At 42.7% G+C, this 27,534-nt stretch overlaps 1 protein-coding gene and 1 long non-coding RNA gene across 3 annotated transcripts; one reads left to right on the top strand and one right to left on the bottom strand.

The window, feature by feature from the left end:
• The first annotated feature begins 64 nt into the window (after positions 1-64).
• LOC139574810 (shootin-1-like) lies at positions 65-27,248 on the top strand. 2 transcript variants are annotated; one of them, XM_071399720.1, is made up of 17 exons: positions 65-356; positions 5,971-6,031; positions 10,453-10,547; positions 10,940-11,102; positions 11,523-11,620; positions 15,035-15,116; positions 16,299-16,393; positions 18,904-19,050; positions 19,491-19,644; positions 19,830-19,983; positions 20,093-20,166; positions 20,318-20,427; positions 20,595-20,609; positions 21,130-21,195; positions 21,534-21,666; positions 24,768-25,083; positions 25,506-27,248. In XM_071399720.1, the coding sequence occupies exons 1-17, from the start codon at positions 279-281 to the stop codon at positions 25,678-25,680; spliced, it is 2,016 nt and encodes a 671-aa protein (XP_071255821.1). In that variant the 5' UTR covers positions 65-278; the 3' UTR covers positions 25,681-27,248. The 2 variants fall into 2 exon arrangements, with proteins under 2 accessions (XP_071255821.1, XP_071255822.1); XM_071399721.1 differs by lacking the exon at positions 20,595-20,609.
• On the bottom strand, positions 19,152-25,623 carry LOC139574815 (uncharacterized). The gene is made up of 2 exons (XR_011674834.1): positions 25,485-25,623; positions 19,152-19,601 (listed from the first exon to the last, which is right to left on the bottom strand). It is a non-coding gene; the product is annotated as an uncharacterized lncRNA (long non-coding RNA).
• Positions 27,249-27,534: the final 286 nt, after the last annotated feature.

Genomic DNA, 27,534 nt, shown 5'->3' with positions numbered 1-27,534 from the left:
CATCAGCAAATGTGGACGAATACGAAATGAGGATGCATGCGCAATAAACCCTGTATGGGGGGGGGCACCGGGGCAGGCGATGCTGTCAGCGAAAGGATCCAGTGTGCCTGAGTAGCGGTAGCAGTCATCCATCCCATATAGACATAAAATGCTATTTATTTCTAAGGCGTATCAGCGGCCTTGCCAGTTGTTGTTAGAAGTAGCCTAGTTATTTTCTTTCTATAATAGTATATTTATACAGGTCAAGATATTAGATTAGTTATCGGCCGGGGTGGATAATGCTACAGTCTTCATCATCCGGGCTGGTGCAGATGGAGGGATGTGGGGAAAAGGCGAGAGATACGCAGAAAATTCAGGTAATAGATGCTCTTCTGCTACATCTATTTTAGACCTTTTTCCAAGATTACAGAAGTAACATAGTTGACAGAACGAGATCAAGGTGACACGTTCTTATTTTTTTCAATGCAAATGTTTGTGCCGCCCGGCTTCTTCGTTGTACGTAAACTATGCTGAGAGAAATCAAAGGGCCGACCCCTCCCAAAATCTCGCTGTTCTAGGACAACCCGGTGTCGGCAAGATTTTGGTAGCTAGATTAGTTTGGGGTCCTTAGCTGGACACACTAAAATAATGATTGGATCTCAGTTGAACAAACCAGATTAGATGCTTGATAATTGGGAACATCATATTATATTTTATAGGTCATTTTATCACCGCGATTTTTTATATTTCTATACTACCTAATTTGTTGTTTCTACAAATGCAATCCTATGCACTATAAATTAATTACATCAGGCCTTGACAAAAGGGTCCCACCAAGTAGGCCTATCCTTATTCTTAATTAAACCTTAGCATTTAAAAAAAAAAATATCAATAAAGAAAATGTTAATTCAAGCATGATTACACAATGGGCCTGTTTAAAACAGGGGTGATACTACTGTACAAATAATAACAATAAAAGTATAAAATCTGTGGGCCACATGCTTTAACAGTATGCTAGTCAACACCATTTCTGATCAGAACATCCCTGGCAGAAATACACAGATGTTAGGTATGAGCTTCCTGAGGCTGTTACAGAATAATTGGTAAGAAAATGGAAAATATAAGTCCTATCCTACCTTAACTGATAATGACCCAATATAGGCCACATCAGGGGCGCAACTTTGGTTTTAAAAGTGGGGGGAGACATTTTTTTTTTGTTGTAAACAAATTCTGTCAGATAAACACTTCAAACACGCGTGGTCCTAAAGCACACCATTCCCTCGTTTGTATCACATTACAATGAAAAAACTGTGTGTGAGGGGGGGGGGCAAAAATGCAATTTCAGAATGTCCCCAGTGAAAGTTGTGCCCCCTGGGCCACATACTACCTACCCGAATTGTAGAAGAACCATTGTTTTCCATGTACTCTATTACCAACATCTCAGAGGAACTCTGCATACTCTGACTACCCATTACTGTGGCATATATAAAGAGTGAACCGTGTAGCAGAAGCTGCTCCCTTGTCTGTCCGACAAAACGGAACCTATAGGGAGGTAGTTCTACAGTACATCATAGAAGTCCAGTGTCAAATCAAAGCACATGTTATTGGTCGCGTACACCTTTAGCAGATGTTAATGTGGGTGTAGCGAAATGCTTGTGTTCCTAGCTCCAACAGAGCAGTAGTATGTAACAATACACAACAATACACACAACTCTAAAAGTAAAATAATTGAATTAAGAAATATTACATAGAGCAATGTTGGCATCCGGAGTATAAATATATACAGAGTTGAAGTCGGAAGTTTACATACACTTATGTTGGAGTCATTAAAACTTGTTTTTAAACCACTCCACAAATTTCTTGTTAACAAATTACAGTTTTGGCAAGTCGGTTAGGACATCTACTTTGTGCATGACACAAGTCATTTTTCCAACAATTGTTTACAGACAGATTATTTCACGCATAATTCACTGTATCACAATTCCAGTGGGTCAGAAGTTTACATACACTAAGTTGACTGTGCCTTTAAACAGCTTGGAATATTCCAGAAAATGATGTCATGGCTTTAGAAGCTTCTGATAGGCTAATTGACATTTGAGTCAATTGGAGGTGTACCTGTGGATGTATTTCAAGGCCTACCTTCGAACTCAGTGCCTCTTTGCTTGAAATCATGGGAAAATCAAAAGAAATCAGCCAAAACCTCAGAAAAAAATTGCATACCTCCACAAGTCTGGTTCATCCTTGGGAGCAATTTACAAACGCCTGAAGGTACCACGTGCATCTGTACAAACAATAGTACGCAAGTATAAACACCATGGGACCACGCAGCCGTCATAGCACTCAGGAAGGAGACGCATTCTGTCTCCTAGAGATGAACGTACTTTGGTGCTAATAGTGCAAATCAATCCCAGAACAACAGCAAAGGACCTTGTGAAGATGCTGGAGGAAACCAGTACAAAAGTATCTATATTCACAGTAAAACAAGTCCTCTATCGACATAACCTGAAAGGCCGCTCAGCAAGGAAGAAGCCACTGCTCCAAAACCGCCAATAAAAAGCCAGACTACGGTTTGCAACTGCACATGGGGACAAAGATCGTACTTTTTGGAGAAATGTCTTCTGGTCTGATGAAACAAAAATAGAACTGTTTGGCCATAATGACCTTAGTTATGTTCGGAGGAAAAAGGGTGATGCTTGCAAGCCGAAGAACACCATCCCAACCGTGAAGCTCGGGGGTATCACGCCCTGACCATAGAGAGCTATTTATTTTCTGTTGGTTAGGGCGTGATAGTGACTAGGGTGGGTCATCTAGGTGTTTAATGGTTTATGTTGGCCTGGTATGGTTTCCAAACAGAGACAACAATAAACAGCTGTCTCTGAACAGCTGTCTCTGGGGTCATATTTAGGCAGCCATTTCCCCTTTGTGTTTTGTGGGATCTTGTCTACAGATAGTTGCCTGTGTGCACACCAGTAGCTTCACGTTTCGTTCAGTATTTTGTAGTTTTTGTTCGGTGTTCATTTGACAGGGGCAGGGGGGGTGGCAGCATCATGTTGTGGGGGTGCTTTGCTGCAGGAGGGACTGGTGCACTTCACAAAATAGATGTCATCATGAGGATGGAAAATTATGTGGATATATTGAAGCAACATCTCAAGACATCAGTCAGGAAGTTAATGCTTGGTCGCAAATGGGTCTCCTAAATGGACAATGACCCAAGCATACTTCCAAAGTTGTGGCTAAATGGCTTAAGGACAACAAAGTCAAGGTATTGGAGTGGCCATCACAAAGCTCTGACCTCAATCCTATATAAAATGTGTGGGCAGAACTGAAAAAGTGTGTGTGAGCAAGGAGGCCTACAAACCTGACTCAGTTACTGGAGCTTTGCCAGGAGGAATGGGCCAAAATTCACCCAACTTATTGTGGGAAGCTTGTGGAAGGCTACCCAAAACGTTTGACCCAATTTAAACAATTGAAAGGCAATGCTACCAAATACTACTTGAGTGTATGTAAACTTCTGACCCACTGGGAATGTGATGAAAACAATAAAAGCTGAAATAGATCATTCTACTATTCTGACATTTCACATTCTTAAAATAAAGTGGTGATCCTAACTGACCCAAGACCGGGAATTTTTACTAGGAATTAAATGTTAGGAATTGTGAAACTGAGTTTAAATGTATTTAAAGGTGTTCGTAAACTTCTGACTTCAACTGTGTGTATATATATATATATATATATACAGTATATCACAAAAGTGAGTACACCCCTCACATTTTTGTAAATATTTGAGTATATCTTTTCATGTGACAACACTGAAGAAATGACACTTTGCTACAATGTAAAGTAGTGAGTGTACAGCTTGTATAACAGTGTACATTTGCTGTCCCCTCAAAATAACTCAACACACAGCCATTAATGTCTAAACCGCTGGCAACAAAAGTGAGTACACCCCCAAGTGAAAATGTCCAAATGTATTTAGAATAAGGCAGTAATGTAACACCGTGGAAAAAGTCAAGGGGTCTGAATACTTTCCGAATGCACTGTGTGTATACATATATATACAGTACCAGTTAAAAGTTTGGACACACCTACTCATTCAAGGGTTTTTCTTTATTTTTTACTATTTTCTACATTGTATGAAATAACACATATGGAATCATGTAGCAACTGAAAAAGTGTTAAACAAATCAAAATATTTTATTTTTGAGATTCTTCAAAGTAGCCACTCTTTGCCTTGATGACACACTCTTTGCATTCTCTCAACCAGCTTCACCTGGAATGCTATTCCAACAGTCTTGAAGTAGTTCCCACATATGCTGAGCACTTGTTGGCTGCTTTTCCTTCACTCTACGTTTCAACTCATCCCAAACCATCTCAATTTGGTTGAGGTAGGATGATTGTGGAGGCCAGGTCATCTGATGCAGCACTCCATCACTCTCCTTGGTCAAATAGCCCTTACACAGCCTGGAGGTGTGTTTTGGGTCATTGTCTTGTTGAAAAACAAATGATAGTCCCACTAAGTGCAAACCAGATGAAATGGCGAATCGCTGCAGAATGCTGTTGTAGCCATGCTGGTTAAGTGTGCCTTGAATTCTAAATAAATCACAGACAGTGTCACCAGCAAAGCACACCCATACCATCACACCTCCTCCTCCATGCTTCACGGTGGGAACCACACATGTGGAGATCATTCGTTCGTTTCTTTTCAGCATTTCGACCATGAAGGCCTGATTCACGCAGTCTCTTCTGAACAGTTGATGTTGAGATGTGTCTGTTACTTGAACTCTGTGAAGCATTTATTCGGGCTCTAATTTCTGAGGCTGGTAACTCTAATGAACTTATCCTCTGCAGCAGAGGTAACTCTGGGTCTTCCTTTCCTGTGGCGGCCCTCATGAGAGCCAGTTTCATCATAGCACTTGATGGTTTTTGCAACTGCACTTGAAGAAACTTTCACTGACTGGTATTGTGTGTATATATATATATATATATGGGATGCATAGACATTATGGACAGTATATGGATATAATATGTAGTATATAGAATACATAGGATAGAATAGTATATGTACAGCAATAGCTAAATAGGATGGCCTTGACTAGAATACAGCATATATGTAAATTAAATGGGTAAAACAGTATGTAAACATTATTAAAGTGTCAAGTGTTCCATGATTAAAATGACCAGTGTTCCCTGATTAAAATGACCAGTGTTCCCTGATTAAAATGACCAGTGTTCCATTATTAAAATGACCAGTGTTCCCTGATTTAAAATGACCAGTGATCCAGGTCTATGTGCATAAGCAGCAGCCTCTAAGGTGCAGGGTTAAGTAAACGGGTGGTAGCCGGCTAGTGACAGTGGCTAAAGTTTAGGGCAGGGTACTTGGGAGAGGTTGGCTAGTGGTGACTATTTAACAGTCTGATTGGCCTTGAGATAGAAGCTGTTTTTCAGTCTCTCGGTCCCAGCTTTGATGCACCTGCACTGACCTCGCCTTCTGGAGGATAGCTGGGTGAACAGGCCGTGGCTCGGGTGGCTGAGGTCCTTGATGATCTTCTTGGCCTTCCTGTGACACCGGGTGCTGTAGATGTCCTGAAGGGCAGGAGGTGTGCCCCCGGTGATGCGTTGGGCTGACCGCACCACCCTCCGGAGAGCCCTGCGGTTGCGGATAGGGCATTTGATGTACCAGACGGTGATACAGCCTGACAGGATGCTCTCAATGGTGCATCTGTAAAAGTTTGTGAGGGTCTGTCACAGACTGAAATTCTGTGACAGATAGAGACAGTGTGTTGACAGAAGGTCAGTGTTGTGAGTCCAGTGTCCTATACTTCATACTCTATAACAATGAAGGCCCATGCGATTACTGTAGTCAATTAACTACACTTAAATGGATTGTGAATGGAGATCTATTTGTGTTTGTTAATTGGTGACTGTGACCTGCATATGATGGTATTGTAGAACATGACTTTCTTGTGACCCCATTAATTCCTGTTTCCTCAGTGCAAGAGACTGACTGAAGAGAGAGATGAAGCAGAGAGCCAGCTGAAACACATCAAGAGAGGTGAGTCCCAGACACTGACACACACATTTTACACTACTGTTACACAGATTACCCTTCCTCACAGGTCTCTCTACACACCCCTCTGGTGATGACCACCTCTCCAAACTGGCTCCTGAATGGGTGTGTGTAAGAAGGTATCCCAGTTTCCATCACTACTCGGAGCCTCAGCCAACCATAGTCATGGATTTGTGTTTTGGCAACCCTGCCAAGTTCTTCCTAGCAACATGTAATAAAATACTACAGTAGCTCCATTAACAATTGATTTGGTAAGGAAGAAGGTTACAGGGTTGAGTGCTGGAGTCTGATATCATTATGCGAGGTAAGAAAGACAATAATCATTCAATATTCAACATTCACAGCTACAGTATACTGTAGGTTTAAAGTCCAGTGTAACATTAGTATGACAGGGTTGTTGGGCTACTTTCTCACAGCTTTCAGCTAGCTGTCTTTGGGAATGTTGAATTATAGGTCACGTCATCAGCATTTCGTTCAGATGGTTGGTTGGATCGTTACAAGTCAAGTTTCTGAAATGCTTCTGCTTGACACTTTTGTAGGATCGGTAAATCGTGTAAGAAGTGTTTACCTTTTGAAGTGCAGCATGAAATAATTTTTGTGGTTCTTACTTAACCTAATAAAGTTAGATGTGGGTCTCTCTCCTCAACCAAGCTGGAACCAATTCCGCTGACCAGTTTCAGCTTCCCAGACAGACAATCTTTAAACAGAGAGGTAGCCTATTTTGTTTGCTGGCCTTTAACCTAAACAATAGATAGTTAAAGACAGGTTGCTCTGAATTATGACTGTAGACTCTTAGACTCCATAGGAGTCTTCAGCCAGGGCCAAAGAACGTGTTATTACCAGGTCTTATTATAATCAGGGAACTGTGTCTCTCCTCTGTCCTCTGCTGTGGTCGGCATTCATTCATCTCGCTGATCTGAACCACGGTCACCATGCCAACACCTCATGTTATTTCACTGCATTATTCAAATCCTCAATTATGAATGATTCATTACTAGAGAAAGAGAAGGGCTGTTCCTGTGTTCCAGTCTGGCATCTATTCTATTGTGTTCTTTCACTAAGAGTGATACAGTATATTTTATAGGTACATTATACTCTAGTCAATATGGGGAAATAAGCTTTTAAAATACAATTTCAAGTCGACATGCACTTAAAACAAGAGATATTAGTATGTATGACCAACGACAATGTATCATACAATTACCATTAGCTATATAATCTCTGAAAATGAAGATAGCTTATTTTCAATATTACTGAAATCCTGAAATTATAGGCTATAAGCCTGGCTGATGGCTGAGATGGCTGATTACATTCAAACAACAATAGTACTTCCAAGACCACATCGCTGACTCAGGCCTGCAGCATTTGACGCAGCGAGCCTGCATGACGCTGCAAATGTCCCTGCTGATTGGCCTAGCTTAGCTCCTCTCCCTCCTGACAGCGGTAAATGCTTTGGTGTCTAGGATAATATCCTGCTGCCTCTGTAGAGGAGCTCTGAGTAAGTCACTGCCTGTGTCCCAAATGACACCCTATTCCCATAGGCTCTGGTGAAACGTAGTGCGCTATGTAAGGAATAGGGTGCCATTTGGTACACTGCCACTGCCTTCCTCAGCGCTACTCTACAGAGTATATGACACCATGTTAAAGGCAGGTTTTTTTGGAGTCAACATTCAGCTCAATGAGCATTGAGCATAGAGTAGTTATTGACCTAGAATCTCTACCACAATACAGACACACAGCCCCTCCAGCTCTGCTCTTCCACTAGTCTTATGTGGAGATCCACTATCCAGGGAGTCAGAGAGGAGTAGTTTAAGCGTGGGACAGCTATAGAGATCAGCCTGTCATCATGTGTGTGTGTGTGCTGCAGAACTTTCCAACTGCTCCTAAGCGTGATAACAAGCATAATCACCTATCCCCTTTCCCAGAATTCTCAGGGGCTCATGCATGCTCAGTGTCAGACACCAGGGTTAGGATTGACCTACTGCTTTGTAAAAATTGTGTAATCAAGCTGGGGATAATATGCAGAGGCATGTGTGTTCAGAAGGCATTAAAGCAAGTGAATGAATAAGGTTTAACATGTTGAATATTGCATTAAAATGTTGTGTTTTTTTGTAACGGGAACAATATAGCACATGAATAAACACAGCGGCTGCTTCTGCAGAACACAGAGGACAGGGGGAGTTTAGCAGACTAGGTAGGCTGTTGTACCCTTAGTTGGATTGGTGTCACGGTGAAACAGATGAAACCAGATTCTCCCTTGAGGGGCCAGATGTACTGTAGTAGTATACACTCTATCAACTAAGATGTGTAGGGAGCAATGTTCCCTCTCATTTTTTTCAACACTGAGCAAATTTCAGGTCTGCTGAGCACAAACTTGAATGTTGTGACAAATTCTGTGCAATTTTTTGGCGCCCGTTTACTGTGAACACTGAGGCTGTACCCGCTTTAAGTTACAGTTTTGACAGTGGTCAAGTAGGCTACTGTGGCTATTTGATCATAATGTAGTTCTACCAGAGTGACCTACCATTAAAAACAATGGAGAAAATGCATCACATAACATTAAAACATGGAAATAGCTGTTCTATCGTTCAGCCTGCAGTAGCAGCTAATGTGTGGTGTTCAATGCTGGCCTACATTCCATGAGACTTTGGGAAAGATCATGCAGGGCTTATCCGCTTGTCCTTCAGACAAGGAGGTGACTGAAAATGTTGTGTTGGTTTGATGCAAGAAACAAAATAGAATTATTCCCATACATTACTACAGAGAATCAGACAAATTATGCTACCCTCTGCCGATTGGCTACTCGTCTGAAAATACAACACTCCACCTTTAAAACAGAAAAAAAAGCTCTTTACCTGACTAGTTTTTCAAAGACGGCTATAAATTTGTTTTGTCCTCTTGTAGGAAGCAACCACTCCCCCATTTCCGACTAGAAATTAGCTATAATTGGGCTAATAACTCACTAACTAGCAAAAGATATGAACAATATGTACACACGTGGCTATATGCAACTCTCATTTTGATCTCAAAACAAGCGCATCTTCTCACAACTGCTCATACTGTAAACACAGTCCAGTTCAAAGTGAAGGGCACAGATTCATACATGGAAATGGTCTATTTGCATACAGTATAAGGATAATGCAGCTCTGATTAGATATGGCGCATCGGTCTGGTAGAGTATGGGTCGTGCCTGGTCAATGTAATAGAATCCAACTCCGATGCTCTCTGTTTCGGGATGTTGCATTGAAAGTGGCTTAACACTGCGTTGATTCGATCACAATGCCCACAGTAGAGGGAAACGTCGATAGTGTTAACTAATGGGGGAAAACTGTAGAAAGTTGAGTGAACCTCCGTCTCGTGCTTCTCTGCTCTGGCTGATATTAATTCTGCACTGCAGTCCTGCACACAAGCAGTTGACAGGGAACATTGGTTGGGTAGCATTTAAATAATTAACAAATGATGGCTATGTGGGTGTAGTGGGTGTTGGGGGTGTAGGGGGTGTTGGGGGTGTAGTGGGTGTTGGGGGTGTAGGGGGTGTTGTGGGTGTTGTCGCTGTAGTGAGTGTTGTGGGTGTAGTGGGTGTAGTGAGTGTTGGGGGTGTAGTGGGTGTTGTGGCTGTTGTCGCTGTTGTCGCTGTAGTGGGTGTTGTCGCTGTAGTGGGTGTAGTGAGTGTTGGGGGTGTAGTGGGTGTGCCAATATGCAATGATTGTGTGCAAATGGGAGAATGATTGCACCTCTTTTCCTTTCAACAGCAGCACCCAATCTAATATGCCCGTGAAATATTTTAAGAACATTTTAAGTACTGTAGCCTTATGTTTTGAAACAAAAATAACCACAAATTCAGGATAAGCTTAAATGTTCAGTGGAACCACATGGACCTTAGTTAATGTGATTGTAGAGTATTTAGTAGCTAGAGTAAATACTAATAAATGACTATAAAGGGCCAGAGCCTTCCTGGTCTCCAATGCAACATGATCTGGTTACATCAGAATGTCACATGGACCCTGCTACAGTTCTGTCTGTCGCCAGAGGGAAACTGAATAGATCAATATGGAGAAATAGAGGGAAACTGAATCGTTCAATAGGGAGAAGGGGAAATAGTGGGAAACTGAATAGCTCAATAGGGAGAAGGGGAAATAGTGGGAAACTGAATAGCTCAATAGGGAGAAGGGGAAATAGTGGGAAACTGAATAGCTCAATAGGGAGAAGGGGAAATAGTGGGAAACTGAATAGCTCAATAGGGAGAAGGGGAAATGGAGGGAAACTGAATAGCTCAAAGGGGAAATATAGAAGCACAATATACATGTTGCCCCCCATTCAGTCATTCATTCATTATTTAAAATAGGAGTCAAACCGTACCATAAAACAATAAAACTAACTGTAATGTAATGTTTTTTGTATTCCAGTTTCCCAAATGGTGATCGAGGAGGTGAGCGTTCTCCAGACGCAGCTGGAGATAGAAAAATCCTGCAGAGAAAATGCTGAGGCCCTTGCCACCAAGGTAAGAGACTGATACTGCTTGACTTAGTAGTTGAGGCCCTTGCCACCAAGGTAAGAGACTGATACTGCTTGACTTAGTAGTTGAGGCCCTTGCCACCAAGGTAAGAGACTGATACTGCTTGACTTAGTAGTTGAGGCCCTTGCCACCAAGGTAAGAGACTGACACTGCGAGGTGGTTAAATGGATCTAGACTAGAGATCATTAGAATGTTGGTTATTTGTATAGGCTTGTGTGCATAATGTTTATTTCCATAAGCTTCTGATGTTTTACAATATCACAAACAATCAACATGCCAAATGAGTGTATTTTGATGTGTGCTATCGACCTCTGTTATCAGCTTTATATCATTTGTCTTTATCACATATAATCCAGTGTGTGCTGTTTGTCCCCCAGTTGAACAGTGAGAACAGGAAGCTGAAGTATCTGAGCCTGTCGTCTCGACCCTGTCTGGATGAGATGCTACCTAGTATCACAGACTGCATGCCTCTGGAAGAGGAGACGGACACACAGGACACCAGCCCTGACCCGTACAGCCAGTACCAACAGCAGGTTAAAGGTAGCTACCAGACCCGTACACAGACAGTACCAGGTAGCTACCAGACCCGTACACAGACAGTACCAGGTAGCTACCAGACCCGTACACAGACAGTACCAGGTAGCTACCAGACCCGTACACAGACAGACACACAGGACACCAGCCCTGACCCGTACAGCTAGTACCAACAGCAGGTCAACGCTATATCAGACCCTTTGTCTTGATTAGTCTTGACAGGGTAATGGACTGACTGCAATGAAATGATGTTGTGCCTGTACAGCATGTTAGTATTCACCTTTCTGTTGTTTTTTCTAATGGTATTTCCAGTAACAAGATAAACCATGTTAAAATGTCAGAGTAATAGAGCTATATGTTAGAATCTTAGTAGTGAAGAGATGTCATCACGTAGTGTCACCCAGGAACCTCTTTCTTCCCCTCCAGAGCTGCAGGAGACAGTGAGCAGTCTGCTGGAGGAGAAAAAGAGACTTGCCTGTCAGCTACAGGAGCAGCAGAGACAGATTGAAGAGCTAACCATCCTGGTGGGTACTACCAACTACCAGGCCTGGTAATCAATACCTCTCACAGGAGGTCTGTCTCAGACAAGCACAGAACTTTTCTCTGTCTGTTTGAGGTGGGATTCTGAGGGCTGGTGAGAGCACTTGTATTCTATTATATGAGCGTGAATGCAGAATATCTCTGTTCAGATAGTCTCATCTTTTTTTCCAGTGCATTCGTGTTATGAGAATTTCGTTATCAATGTTCATAAACTTCAATTAATCTACTCAGTCTGCAACCCAGAGTTTGTAAGATTCTGGTTGAATGAAACAGACGAGAGTCCCAGTTTACAATAGTCAAACTGTTTATTCACGACAGTACTCTAGTCCATTATACAAAAACATCCATTTTATACTTGCTCCTTACTTACGCACATACTTTCACACAAACAGTAGATATCCTACGCACATACAGTGGGGAGAACAAGTATTTGATACACTGCCGATTTTGCAGGTTTTCCTACTTACAAAGCATGTAGAGGTCTGTAATTTTTATCATAGGTACACTTCAACTATGAGAGACGGAATCTAAAACAAAAATCCAGAAAATCACATTGTATGATTTTTAAGTAATTCATTTGCATTTTATTGCATGACATAAGTATTTGATACATCAGAAAAGCAGAACTTAATACTTGGTACAGAAACCTTTGTTTGCAATTACAGAGATCATACGTTTCCTGTAGTTCTTGACTAGGTTTGCACACACTGCAGCAGGGATTTTGGCCCACTCCTCCCTACAGATCTTCTCCAGATCCTTCAGGTTTCGGGGCTGTCGCTGGGCAATACGGAGTTTCAGCTCCCTCCAAAGATTTTCTATTGGGTTCAGGTCTGGAGACTGGCTAGGCCACTCCAGGACCTTGAGATGCTTCTTACGGAGCCACTCCTTAGTTGCCATGGCTGTGTGCTTTGTGTCGTTGTCATGCTGGAAGACCCAGCCACGACCCATCTTCAATGCTCTTACTGAGGGAAGGAGGTTGTTGGCCAAGATCTCGCGATACATGGCCCCATCCATCCTCCCCTCAATACGGTGCAGTCGTCCTGTCCCCTTTGCAGAAAAGCATCCCCAAAGAATGATGTTTCCACCTCCATGCTTCACGGTTGGGATGGTGTTCTTGGGGTTGTACTCATACTTCTTCTTCCTCCAAACACGGCGAGTGGAGTTAGACCAAAAAGCTCTATTTTTGTCTCATCAGACCACATGACCTTCTCCCATTCCTCCTCTGGATCATCCAGATGGTCATTGGCAAACTTCAGACAGGCCTGGACATGCACTGGCTTAAGCAGGGGGACCTTGCGTGCGCTGCAGGATTTTAATCCATGACGGCGTAGTGTGTTACTAATGGTTTTCTTTGAGACTGTGGTCCCAGCTCTCTTCAGGTCATTGACCAGGTCCTGCCGTGTAGTTCTGGGCTGATCCCTCACCTTCCTCATGATCATTGATGCCCCACGAGGTGAAATCTTGCATGGAGCCCCAGACCGAGGGTGATTGACCGTCATCTTGAACTTCTTCCATTTTCTAATAATTGCGCCAACAGTTGTTTCCTTCTCACCAAGCTGCTTGCTTGGTGAGAATCTTCATTAAAAAACAGTCTAAATATTAAAAATGGTCTCGTCAAACATGGGCTCCTCGTGGTTAAAAGAAAAGGAGCCATCTCCTAGGCCTGGAAGCCTGTATTCGTCATCCCACTGGTCGGAGCTCGGAATCGGTCCATATTTCACCATCTGTTGCGTCATCTCTCTAGAGTCCTGGTGATCAAACCTCTCACACATGGTACCAAACAACATCCACACAGAACCAACACACTCATACAGGTGAAAGTTGCCCACAACACAGTGATTATGACATTTTTCCATTTCCCAAACATACTATCAAACCAATTGGTTAGAGAATTATCCACCCCAGAGTTCTCTGCTAATTCGTGAGCTAATGTGGTTAAACCAGCCAGGGCCTTGGTCACTGATCCGTCTGGAGCTGTGTTTATTAAAAAAGAAACGTACAGCAATGAACCCCAATCATTCTACATACCCCGCCCTTTTCTGCCAATAACATATCGAGAGTCAGTCTATTTTACCAGGTCATGAGGGAGGTGGAGGATAATTGGTCAGAGAACCCCTTTACTGCCTCCCCAGGATCATTCACGAATCTCTGTTGATTATAATAGATGTCATTAATCCAATCCACATTTTTATTTATTGTCAATCACCAAAATAATGTACGTTTTCCACATTTTGTTATGTTACAGCCTTATTCTAAAATGGATTAAATAGTTTTTTCCCCCTCACAATACCCCATAATGACAAAGCAAAAACATGTTTGTAGAAATGTTTACTAATTTATAAAGAATACAAAACTGAAATATCACATTTACATAAGTATTCAGAGTATTTACTCAGTACTTTGTTGAAGCACCTTCAGCATTACAGCCTCGAGTCTTCTCAGGTATGACGCTACAAGCTTGGCACACCAGTATTTTAGTTTCTCCCATTCTTCTCTGCAGATCCCCTCAAGCTCTGTCAGGTTGGATGGGGAGCGTCGCTGCACAGCTGTTTTTAGGTCTGTTTGGCCACTTTACCATAAAGAACTGATTGGTAGAGTGCTGCAGAGATGGTTGACCTTCTGGAAGGTTCTCCCATCTCCACAGAGAAACTCTAGACCTCTGTCAGAGTGATCACCTCCCTGACCAAGACCCTTCTCCCCCGATTGCTCAGTTTGGCCGGGCGGCCAGCTCTTGGAAGAGTCTTGGTTGTTCCAAACTTCTACCATTTAAGAATGATGGAGGCCACTGTGTTCTTGGGGACCTTCAATGCTGCAGAAATGTTTTGGTACCCTTCCCCAGATCTGTGCCTCGACACAATCCTGTCTCCGGGCTCTATGAACAATTCCTTTGACCTCATGGCTTGGTTTTTGCTCTGACGTGCGCTGTCAACTGTGTGACCTTATATAGACACGTGTGTGCCTTTCCACATCATGTCCAATCAATTGAATTTACCACAGGTGGACTCCAATCATGTTGTAGAAACATCTCAAGGATGATCAATGGAAACAGGATGCACCTGAACCAAATTTCGAGTCTCATAGCAAAGGGTCTGAATACTTTTGTAAACAAACTATTTATGTTTTTTAATTTTTATAAATGTGCAAAAATCTCTAAAAAACAGTTTTTCTTTGTCATTATGGGGGTATTGTGTTTAGATTGTTGAGGGGGAAAAAAGATTCCTTCCATTTTAGAATAAGGCTGTAATGTAACAAAATGTGAAATAAGTCAAGGGTTCTGAATACTTACCCAAATTCACTGAGTATACAGTATATTATATTCTCAGTCATGTTGAAGCACCATAAACCTTGATTGTTCATGGTTTACCAGCCTTTCTGCTCTGTTTGAAATGTTTTTGTAGGCTGAGAAGGAGCAAGCTGAAATGAAGGAGCTTCACAAAACCACAGAGCAGCAAAGCAAGACCATCAAGAGGTTCAATAGAGGTGAGTGACATGATACTCCCATCTCACCATCCTTAATCAACTGTCAAGGCTACTGCTACACAATCTTCCTATTCCCTTCAGAGACATCATCGTGGTAGAGAGACATCATCGTGGTAGAGAGACATCATCGTGGTAGAGAGACATCATCGTGGTAGAGACACATCATCGTGGTAGAGACACATCATCGCGGTAGAAAGACATCATCGCGGTAGAAAGACATCATCGTGGTAGAGAGACATCATTGTGGTAGAGACATCATCGTGGTAGAGAGACATCATCGTGGTAGAAAGACATCATCGTGGTAGAGCGACATCATTGTGGTAGAGACATCATCGTGGTAGAGAGACATCATCGTGGTAGAGACACATCATCGTGGTAGAGACACATCATCGTGGTAGAGACACATCATCGTGGTAGAAAGACATCATCGTGGTAGAAAGACATCATCGTGGTAGAAAGACATCATCGTGGTAGAGCGACATCATCGTGGTAGAGACATCATCGTGGTAGAGAGACATCATCGTGGTAGAGACACATCATCGTGGTAGAAGGACATCATCGTGGTAGAGAGACATCATCGTGGTAGAGAGACATCATCGTGGTAGTGACATCATCGTGGTAGAGAGACATCATCGTGGTAGAGACACATCATCGTGGTAGAAGGACATCATCGTGGTAGAGAGACATCATCGTGGTAGAGAGACATCATCGTGGTAGAGAGACATCATCGTGGTAGAGAGACATCATCGTGGTAGAGAGACATCATCGTGGTAGAGAGACATCATCGTGGTAGAAAGACATCATCGTGGTAGAGAGACATCATCGTGGTAGAGAGACATCATCGTGGTAGAGAGACATCATCGTGGTAGAGAGACATCATCGTGGTAGAGAGACATCATCGTGGTAGAGAGACATCATCGTGGTAGAGAGACATCATCGTGGTAGAGAGACATCATCGTGGTAGAGAAACATTATCTTTGTAGAGAGACATCAACTTTGTAGAGAGACAGTGGTCTGTAAACAGGTTCAGACTTTATGCGCTAGGTAATTCAATTAGACCCATCCTTCTCAAGTGCCTGTGTTTTAGTGTTTTACTGTTGTTATGCCTCAATTCCCCCCTCTCTCTCCCTCCCTGTCTGTCTGTCTCTCTGTCTCTCTGTCTCTCTCTCTCTCTCTCTTCAGTGTCTGTGATGGCTACTACAGAGTATGAGGAGATGAAGGAGCAGCTGGATTTGGAGCAGAGCCTGAGGGTGAAGGCTGAGACCTACGCCCACGAGGTAGACAGACAGACAGACAGACAGACAGACAGACAGACAGACACAAACAAACAAACAAACAAACAAACAGGCTAGTCTGGGAACTGAGCAGCAGTACTAGTCCTAGTCTGGGGACTGAGCAGCAGTACTAGTCCTAGTCTGGGGACTGAGCAGCAGTACTAGTCCTAGTCTGGGGACTGAGGAGCAGTACTAGTCCTAGTCTGGGGACTGAGGAGCAGCAGCAATACTAGTCCTAGTCTGGGGACTGAGGAACAGCAGCAATACTAGTCCTAGTCTGGGGACTGAGGAGCAGCAGCAGTACTAGTCCTAGTCTGGGGACTGAGGAGCAGCAGCAGTACTAGTCCTAGTCTGGGGACTGAGGAGCAGCAGCAGTACTAGTCCTAGTCTGGGGACTGAGGAGCAGCAGCAGTACTAGTCCTAGTCTGGGGACTGAGGAGCAGCAGCAGTACTAGTCTGGGGACTGAGGAGCAGCAGCAGTACTAGTCCTAGTCTGGGGACTGAGCAGCAGCAGTAGTACTAGTCCTAGTCTGGGGACTGAGCAGCAGCAGTAGTACTTGTCCTAGTCTGGGGACTGGGCAGCAGTACTAGTCCTAGTCTGGGGACTGAGCAGCTGCATCACAGACTCAGCACTGCTTTGAAGTGCACACATATGCTTGGGGGAACCACAGCCACAGTAGTGTGGTGTACTGTTATCTGTTACGCTGCTTGGCCTGAGGCTGGAGAGGGAGAGGGGGTTCTCTGGAGAAGGCTGGCTGTGGTTGTTGTAGACCATTTAGATAAAAACAACGCCTGCTTACTACCTGCTTCATGCTATAGTCTAATGCTTCCATATCCTGCTTCATGCTACAGCCTAATGCTTCCATATCCTGCTTCATGCTACAGTCTAATGCTTCCATATCCTGCTTCATGCTATAGTCTAATGCTTCCATATCCTGCTTCATGCTACAGTCTAATGCTTCCATATCCTGCTTCATGCTACAGTCTAATGCTTCCATATCCTGCTTCATGCTACAGTCTAATGCTTCCATATCCTGCTTCATGCTATAGTCAAATGCTTCCAGATCCTGCTTCATGCTACAGTCTAATGCCTCCATATCCTGCTTCATGCTACAGTCTAATGCTTCCATATCCTGCTTCATGCTATAGTCTAATGCTTCCATATCCTGCTTCATGCTATAGTCAAATGCTTCCAGATCCTGCTTCATGCTACAGTCTAATGCCTCCATATCCTGCTTCATGCTACAGTCTAATGCTTCCATATCCTGCTTCATGCTACAGTCTAATGCTTCCATATCCTGCTTCATGCTATAGTCTAATGCTTCCATATCCTGCTTCATGCTACAGTCTAATGCTTCCATATCCTGCTTCATGCTACAGTCTAATGCTTCCATATCCTGCTTCATGCTACAGTCTAATGCTTCCATATCCTGCTTCATGCTATAGTCTAATGCTTCCATATCCTGCTTCATGCTACAGTCTAATGCTTCCATATCCTGCTTCATGCTACAGTCTAATGCCTCCATATCCTGCTTCATGCTACAGTCTAATGCTTCCATATCCTGCTTCATGCTACAGTCTAATGCTTCCATATCCTGCTTCATGCTATAGTCTAATGCTTCCATATCCTGCTTCATGCTATAGTCTAATGCTTCCATATCCTGCTTCATGCTATAGTCAAATGCTTCCAGATCCTGCTTCATGCTACAGTCTAATGCCTCCATATCCTGCTTCATGCTACAGTCTAATGCTTCCATATCCTGCTTCATGCTATAGTCTAATGCTTCCATATCCTGCTTCATGCTACAGTCTAATGCTTCCATATCCTGCTTCATGCTACAGTCTAATGCTTCCATATCCTGCTTCATGCTACAGTCTAATGCTTCCATATCCTGCTTCATGCTATAGTCTAATGCTTCCATATCCTGCTTCATGCTACAGTCTAATGCTTCCATATCCTGCTTCATGCTACAGTTTAATGCTTCCATATCCTGCTTCATGCTACAGTCTAATGCTCCATATCCTGCTTCATGCTACAGTCTAATGCCTCCATATCCTGCTTCATGCTACAGTCTAATGCCTCCATATCCTGCTTCATGCTACAGTCTAATGCTTCCATTTCCTGCTTCATGCTACAGTCTAATGCTTCCATATCCTGCTTTATGCTACAGTCTAATGCTTCCATATCCTGCTTCATACTACAGTCTAATGCTTCCATATCCTGCTTCATGCTACAGTCTAATGCTTCCATATCCTGCTTCATACTACAGTCTAATGCCTCCATATCCTGCTTCATGCTACAGTCTAATGCTTCCATATCCTGCTTCATGCTACAGTCTAATGCTTCCATATCCTGCTTCATGCTACAGTCTAATGCTTCCATATCTGGAGAACCTGGGTCTCTTTTCTTTTAAAACACCCTCTCTCTCACTCCCTCCTCTACTTCTCTCCTGTTCTCTTTCCCTCCTCCCCTCCTTCCTTCCCTCCTTCCTTCATTCTCTCTCCTCCTCCAGATGTTGGTAAAGCAGAAAGAGGCTAACAGACAGAGTATGATCCTGCTGCAGAACGCTGACCCCAGCCTGCAGCTGATCATGGCTCTGGAGGACGTGGCTAATGTTACCAAGACTCTGGAGCAGGAGAGACTGCAGCATCACCAGAAGGTAGGTAAAGCTGCAGAGCTTTGTTCTAAAAATGCCCATCTTCGGCAAGGGAGAGGAGAGGATGTGTTGTCAGAAGAACAAGGAGGATACAACAGAAGGGCTTCGGTGAAATCAATACGTGTTTAATCACAAGTCTTCTCTTACACAGCACTTCAAAATGTTCTTGGTCAACATGCCAGGTGTTGTAGAGTGAACATTAACACACACTCTTATATGGTCTCACCTTGTGGTGCTTGGAATTTAAAACTCTGAAGGTCTTTAGAGACCAAAATGTAGAGTTTCAACAAGTAAAAAAAACAGAATTGCTCATCTTGATCACATAATGAGTAGTTATTTGGGGTGAAAAAAGATTTATAGATCAGTGATTATGCACAGTCCAACTAAAATATAGTCAATCTGGATCTCAAACACACTGGTTGTCTCCATTCATATCCATGTAGGTGAAGGCTCTGGAGGCTGAGCTACAGGAGTCCTCTCTGAAACAGCAGATAGCAGAGCTGCAGAGCCAGCTGGAACTGATGGAGGAGGAGAAGAGAGAGACAGAGGGACGTCTGCAGGAGGTAGAGAAGAAGAACCGTGACCTAGAGAAAAGAGGTGAGGAGCACACCTACGGGCTGTCAATCACATCACACTGTGGGTAACCACAGCTTTTATTCCTGTAGCGTTGTGAAAGAATACGTCTCCAGCAGTACCAGTGGAATAGATCGTTGTCCATCTTCTCCTGTTAAAAGACTGGTGACCCAGGCTTCATCTAACACATCTGTCTTTTATGTCTTTAGTGCAAGAGCTGCTGCAGGTCCAGAAGAGCACGGAGCCCTCACCAGGCCCTAAACCAGGGATCGCCCCACCCCCCGCCCCTGTTCCCCAGCCCCCTCCACCCCCACCACCACCCCCTCCTCCACCCCCTCCCCCATCGCGATGCAACCCCCTCAGGTAAGACAATAGTCTGTTATTATGTTGTGTACAGGCTTGCATGGAGAAATTAATGCTCTAACCACCGATCTGTCTAATCATACTTTAATTTACTATTTTCATTCAATAGCTCACTGATTGCAATCATGAGGAAATCATCCAAGGGTTCGAAGGGGGGATCCCCTAAGTTGGAACAAGCTCCTGGTACGTTTGAAATCACTTAGAATCAGAATAATATAGAATTTCAAGAATATGATTGAAATAATCCTTCATAATTGAGGAATTTCTTATTTTAAAATCACACATCTTTACAATATTGTCCATGTAACCCTCTGTCTCTCTCCTTGTCCTGTAGAAGGAGGTGCAGAAGGAGGTACAGATGTTAAAGTGAAGGCAGTCAATGAGATGATGGAGAGGATTAAACATGGAGTGGTTCTGAGGCCTGTCAAGGGAGGAGACACTAAGGTGAAGAGGTCAACAGTTCATGTTTTGTTTAAATAATTGTCTTGGAAAATTGTGGAAATATAGACTCTCCTGAATGTTCTCAAACTGTGGAAATATTCTCAAACTGATTACTCCCTTATTTTTACAACCATGTCATGTTTTCTAATCAACTGACTGTCTCCCCAAAGAGAGTTCTCGTAAAAGTGAGTATATTGACTTTTACATAAATTTTGTGACAGTGAAGTCTCTCTGGATCCTAAAATCACCAACAAAAAAAACGACATGCTAAACCCCATATCACAGGGATAATCCACATCATATGGTACTAGAGTGAAATGGACTATAGCAGTTCTGTTATTAATCTCTTACTAAAACCGGTCTTCAGTTTGTCTTTTGGAATGGGCTCTTTCTCCTTGTGGAACATTGCCCATGGATTACCTCACAGTGTAGACTGACAGAGACCCCATGGCTGTTGCTTTCATTTCATTTATTTTATATTGATTGACACCATCACCATGACAACAACTTTAGTAGCCCCCGAGGAGAAAAATCTATAAAATGGCCTCCAGCTTTACCTTTATTCTCTCTAATATAGACCAGCTATGTGATAAATGCTAACACCAGCTGCCAGGCCCGATGTGTGCGTAAGCACATAAGAAAATATGTGTTATGTCCTGTTTATTAACTTAGTTGATGGATTAATACCATTCTCTCAACCCCTAGAAACCTTCAGTAATGGAAGAAAAGCTGTCACAGGAGAGTGCCATGGAAGAACTGAAAGGCATTCTGGTATGAAGTGTTTTGTTTTTATTTTATTAGCCTTATTATAAAAGCTCATATATGCATTTAAGAAGTGATGGAACATATATGTTATATAATTATACCTGTTACCAACTGTAAAGCATGTTGTCTGTATTTCTGGACCCAACCCCCTTCGATGTGTAGAACGAATGTGGGTGGGGCCAGGTGCAAATTAAAAAAAAATAAGGGTGCAAATTTTTTTAAATCACAAAAGCTCTGACGAAGGCCGTGTGGCCGATACGTAAAGCTTATTAAATATCGGTGATACTATCAAGAGCAGTGTGCGGTTTCCTTTTTCCTTCATCTTGTATTTCTGGACCCACCAGGAGACAGTGAAGAAGAGTCCCAGTCGGGGGTCTCAGGAGTCGGTCCCGTCCCCCCCAGGGAAGAGCCCTGTCAGCAGTGAGCTGGAGGTCATCCTCAGGAGGAGACGTAAACAGGCCTGTGACTCTGGAGGAGGTAGCAAAACCATTTGTTTGTTTGGACTTTCTTCATTCTCCTAAAATGGGTATCAGTAGAGTCTCCTCAGAGGAGGACCATCCTCCTCAGTGAATTTCATAAAAATCTAAATAGTGAAACAAAGATAAAATTATACTAAATATATTCACGTCACCAATGAATTGATTAAAACACACTGTTTTGCAAAGAATGTCTACAGTAGCCTCAACAACATTCTGTAGGGTAGCACCATGGTGTAGCCGGAGGACAGCTAGCTTCCATCCTCCTCTGGGTACATTGACTTCAATAAAAAATCTAGGAGGCTCGTGGTTCTCACCCCCTTCCATAGACGTACACAGTAATTAGGACAACTTCCGGAGGACGTCCTCCAACTTATAGGAGCTCTTGCAGCATGAACTGACATGTTGTCCACCATATCAAAGGATCAGAGAATTAATTTAGTACTGAAAGCATAAGATACAGCTAGCTAGCACTGCAGTGCATAAAATGTGGTGACTAGTTGACTCAGAGAGAGAGAAAGACAACAGTTTTGAACAAATTAATTCCTTCCAAAAATTAAGGAGCAAGAGAGAGAGCTAGCTATATTTCGTAGTATATTTTTTTCACTTTCACTTACTTAGCTAGCATCGAATGCAGCTAGCTAGTTTAGCCTACTCAAACACCCATCTCAAACAGAGAGGGATGCTATGTTAGCTATCTGGCTATCTAACACTGGAACTATTCCAAGTCAAGGTAAGCTTTTGATTTCATTAATTTATTGCCACCGGGGCCCCCCGGTGTATCTGCTAAACTGCTTGCTGCTGACTGTACACTGTACTGCATGATTGTAGCGGGTTTACTAACGTGTTAGTTCTAGTAGCTATGGTGAATATGATGTGACAACCATGTAGGCTGTGTGTAGCGGTTAGCGGTCATGATATGAAGTTTTGGCTTGGAAAGGTTTTTTCGCCTGGTCACAGACAGTTTATGTGTTGTGCACCGAAGTCCACAAGCGAAGGGAATAGGTGAGAGGAGGAGAGCGCGTAGATAGCTGCGAGAAGGAATTATGTATACAATGAGCAAACTGATCATGCTGTTATTATGTGGGTTGCTATGAAAGTGAACTATTTGTGTGTGATCGGGGGTGTATTCATTCCGCCGATTCTGTTGAAAAAACATTTCTTAAACGGAAGCAAACGTAACGAAACGGGGATAAACATACCTGAATTTGTCCAATAGAAACTCTCATTTGCAAATGTTGGACTAATGATTACACCCTGGATAACTTAGATGCAGGCAAGAGTGTGCAAGGCGGTATTGAATGTGTCACTGTCTGTCACCTTGATTACTCTCAAAATGATCTCGACCTGTGCACCTACGTTGTAAACTTTCATTCATAGACTAGGTTGTAGCCACCTCATGACGGGTATAGGGGACATTCTAGTATCATGTAGTAGCCTAAACCTATTGATGTGAATATGATTGACAGAAATAGTAGAAATAAGGCTCATACTCATAAAACATTTAAAAGACATCGACCATCACTGATGGGTATATACAGACTATGCGAGTGGCCTGCTGAAAAAGAGATGCACATTCTAGCCTTGACTATTCTACATTTCCCCACCAGAGGGCTCAATAGACCCTGTCATGATCATATGCATACAGTACTCTAATCATTAAACTATAGGCCAGGGCATGCAGGATGTCACTATTCATTAGTGGTGAGCCACATTCACAGTGTTGTGAATTCAATAAGAATGATGCAGTGCAGTCTTTGTTTCCAGTTCTTAGAATATCTTTGCCTTTGAATATGTCCTGGGACAACCGAGTGTACTGGATGTTTAGATGTTAGGCCTACAGTGTACTGAACCTATGGTTAGATGTTAGGCCTACAGTGTACTGAACCTATGGTTAGATGTTAGGCCTACAGTGTACTGAACCTATGGTTAGATGTTAGGCCTACAGTGTACTGAACCTATGGTTAGATGTTAGGCCTACAGTGTACTGAACCTATGGTTAGATGTTAGGCCTACAGTGTACTGAACCTATGGTTAGATGTTAGGCCTACAGTGTACTGAACCTATGGTTAGATGTTAGGCCTACAGTCTACTGAACCTATGGTTAGATGTTAGGCCTACAGTGTACTGAACCTATGGTTAGATATTAGGCCTACAGTGTACTGAACCTATGGTTAGATATTAGGCCTACAGTGTACTGAACCTATGGTTAGATGTTAGGCCTACAGTGTACTGAACCTATGGTTAGATGTTAGGCCTACAGTGTACTGAACCTATGGTTAGATATTAGGCCTACAGTGTACTGAACCTATGGTTAGATATTAGGCCTACAGTGTACTGAACCTATGGTTAGATGTTAGTCCTACAGTGTACTGAACCTATGGTTAGATATTAGGCCTACAGTGTACTGAACCTATGGTTAGATATTAGGCCTACAGTGTACTGAACCTATGGTTAAATGTTAGGCCTACAGTGTACTGGATGGTTAGATGTTAGGCCTACAGTGTACTAAACCTATGGTTAGATGTTAGGCCTACAGTGTACTGGATGGTTAGATGTTAGGCCTACAGTGTACTGAACCTATGGTTAGATGTTAGGCCTACAGTGTACTGAACCTATGGTTAGATGTTAGGCCTACAGTGTACTGGATGGTTAGATGTTAGGCCTACAGTGTACTGGATGGTTAGATGTTAGGCCTACAGTGTACTGAACCTATGGTTAAATGTTAGGCCTACAGTGTACTGGATGGTTAGATGTTAGGCCTACAGTGTACTGGATGGTTAGATGTTAGGCCTACAGTGTACTGGATGGTTAGATGTTAGGCCTACAGTGTACTGAACCTATGGTTAAATGTTAGGCCTACAGTGTACTGGATGGTTAGATGTTAGGCCTACAGTGTACTGGATGGTTAGATGTTAGGCCTACAGTGTGGCTAGTAAAAGCTTGCATTACTGTTTACTTTGTGAAATGCCCATCAAATATGTGATTGTTTATGCTCTTAGATCATATAGTAATCTACTGGAGATAATAACCCACAGAGAGAGTGAACATGCTGTTCTCTTACATCATGTCCCTACTAACCCCTTTGTCTCGCTCCCTCAGATGAGAGCAGGGACGGACAAATAAGCAAGGTTTCGTCCTCTGACAGCCTGAACGGGAGGCACAGCCAGAGTTCCCACAGCTCCGACAGCTCTGGCAAAGAGCCAGAGGGGCCTACAGGGCCAGGGCCTGGGCAGAGCCCCAGAGAGCCAGCCTCCCCCAGCGGAAGGGGCCCCGGCCCAGCCGTAGCAGCCAGGCGCAGGTCAGACTCTTGCCAAGAGCCCCAAGCAGGGTCCTGGCTGGACAGGAGGTCCCGTACTTCTTTGTCTGAGAAAGAGGTCTACTCTGAGGCACCGGTCACCAATGGATGCATTGTCAGGTAATGTACATCTATTATGGTGACCATCCTCATGTTAATTATTTCAGCTAAATTGGCCCAGATATGATAGGCACAACTACGTTGGGTCAGTAACCGAAAGGTCGCTGGTTTGAATACCTGAGCCGACATGGTGAAGAATCTGTCAATGTGCCCTTGAGCAAGGCACTTAACCCTCATTTGCTCCAGGGGCGCCCTACTACTATGGCTGACCCTGTAAAACAAAACATTTCACTGCACCTATTCGGTGTGTGACAATAAAACATTTATTTGTGTGTTTTTTACCATAAGAATCAAAGTGGGCAATTTGCTTATTTAAAAAAAAAACGATTAGTTCAAAGACTTTGTTGGTGCAAAATACATGTAGGAAAATGTGAAGGACTGTTGAAGGAGGATTTGCTCACCCTTGTTGTGTGTTCCAACAGTGGGGAGGAGCCTGAGAAGCAGAAGCCTGAGAAATGGGCACCACAGGGCAACGGAATCAGCCATCTTAACCCGGGCCTGACTGTGGAGTCGGACACGCATGTCACACTCTCTCCCAGCCTCTCCGCAGTGCCCAACCCACTCAGCGGGAACGGGAACACGGATGCAGAGTGTTGAAGGTCGGCTCCAGAGGTCCCTGCACAATTTGCACAGAATCTCAGTTATCTGCAGTTAGAGACATTTAATTATAAAAGCTTTATGTTATTTTATGCACAAACTCTCTCGATCTGATGTGGCTTTGTGTCATCATCTAATGCACTGTTTTAGAATACAACCTTTTTATTTAACCAGTCTCTCTCTTTCTCTGTCTGTCTCTCTGTCTCTCTTTCTTTCTCTGTCTGTCTCTCTTTCTCTTTCTGTCTGTCTCTCTTTCTCTGTCTGTCCCTATGTCTCTGTCTGTCTCTATGTCTCTCTTTCTGTCTGCCTCTATGTCTCTCTTTCTGTCTCTATGTCTCTCTTTCTCTGTCTGTCTCTATGTCTCTCTTTCTGTCTGCCTCTATGTCTCTATGTCTCTCTTTCTGTCTCTATGTCTCTCTTTCTCTGTCTGTCTCTCTTTCTCTGTCTGTCTCTATGTCTCTCTCTCTCTAACAGGAGTTGAATGATACTTCTAATATATGGCACAAACTTATTTGATTCTAGTTCTGCTTCTTCCTTGCTCTTCCTGAACCTAAAGAAGACACTATCCTACCGTAAGACTTTCAGTAAAGTCACTGCTTACTTTTCGCAGCAGAAGCACCACCTAAACATCGATAAAGAACAATGTTTAAGATCTGGGTCATCCTAAGCAAATAGGATACGGATATTGCACATTATTAAGGCACTTTTGCTATTTCAAAACTGGAGCTCTGTTTCAGTTTGTGAACTATCTATCTTTAATGTGTAATCAATGCAAATACAGCGTAGGGATGCAAATGAAAGCCATGCACGTGTTTCAATCAAAGTAGCCTACCATCCTTGAGGAATTAGGTGCTTGTGTATTCAGTCTACCTCGTATTAGACACACTTGCCTCTTGACTATCCTAAATTGTATTTAAAGGGAAAAACATGATATAGTATCATCTTCATGCAATGGGACAACCTTTGTAAATGTCTTCCACCTACATTCCCAAGCTGTATAAGGTGCTTTGTTCATATTTGCTGGTATACTCCTATTGTTTCATTACTGCTGTAACCTGATTTCGTCCTGTGTGTATTCCCCACCTGTATTACGTTAGTAGGTAATGCTTTCAGATATCTAGTACAAACTAAAACAACTGGATTAAACAGTATGCAAATTTAACTGATACAGCAACTTAATCTAAGAAATAAATACATTTGAAGGCTCATAGGACATTCATTCTCACACCCATCATGACATTGTAAATGTTTCTTAAAAACATAGAACCAACATTGAGAGTATTGACTCTATTGTAAGTCATTTCTATGAAGCCTTCTTTCATCAAAATGAAAGGAAATCTTGTTTTCTAGACGCAATGATTTACTACGTCTTAAACCGATCACCATTTTCTCAATTTCATCTTTATCAGGCAAGCAGCTGATGGAAAAGGAAATAACTGGACTGAGTTTGTGTTAATCTTGATTTTGTGTGTGTTTGGGATTTTAAGTGTTATGTTGTTGTTTTTTTTACATTTACATTGATGTTCATTCATCACTTGTCTGAAATAAAATTACTATTCAAATGACAAGACTTGTACTTTAATCTATTTCTCCATCTTTATGTGTAATATATGACTAATATTATAATATTTAAAGGCTGTGTTTCGTGTAGGTTTACCCTGGCGTGACGTTTTGATAACCATGTGAATCTCTCTAGGACAAAGTGACTTTTATCAATATATTCGCTTGTATTTACCCCCCAAAAATGAAATGCTAATTAGCTACTCGTGTGGCTATCATAAAGAACTTCAAATGCCATGATGATCTGGACGAGACTGACGAATCAACTCAAACGTAAATATCTCTGGATTAACT

This window comes from Salvelinus alpinus, chromosome 4, assembly GCF_045679555.1.
Source record: "Salvelinus alpinus chromosome 4, SLU_Salpinus.1, whole genome shotgun sequence".
NCBI lineage: Eukaryota > Metazoa > Chordata > Actinopteri > Salmoniformes > Salmonidae > Salvelinus > Salvelinus alpinus.
This window is presented reverse-complemented; position numbering and strand designations above follow the sequence as displayed.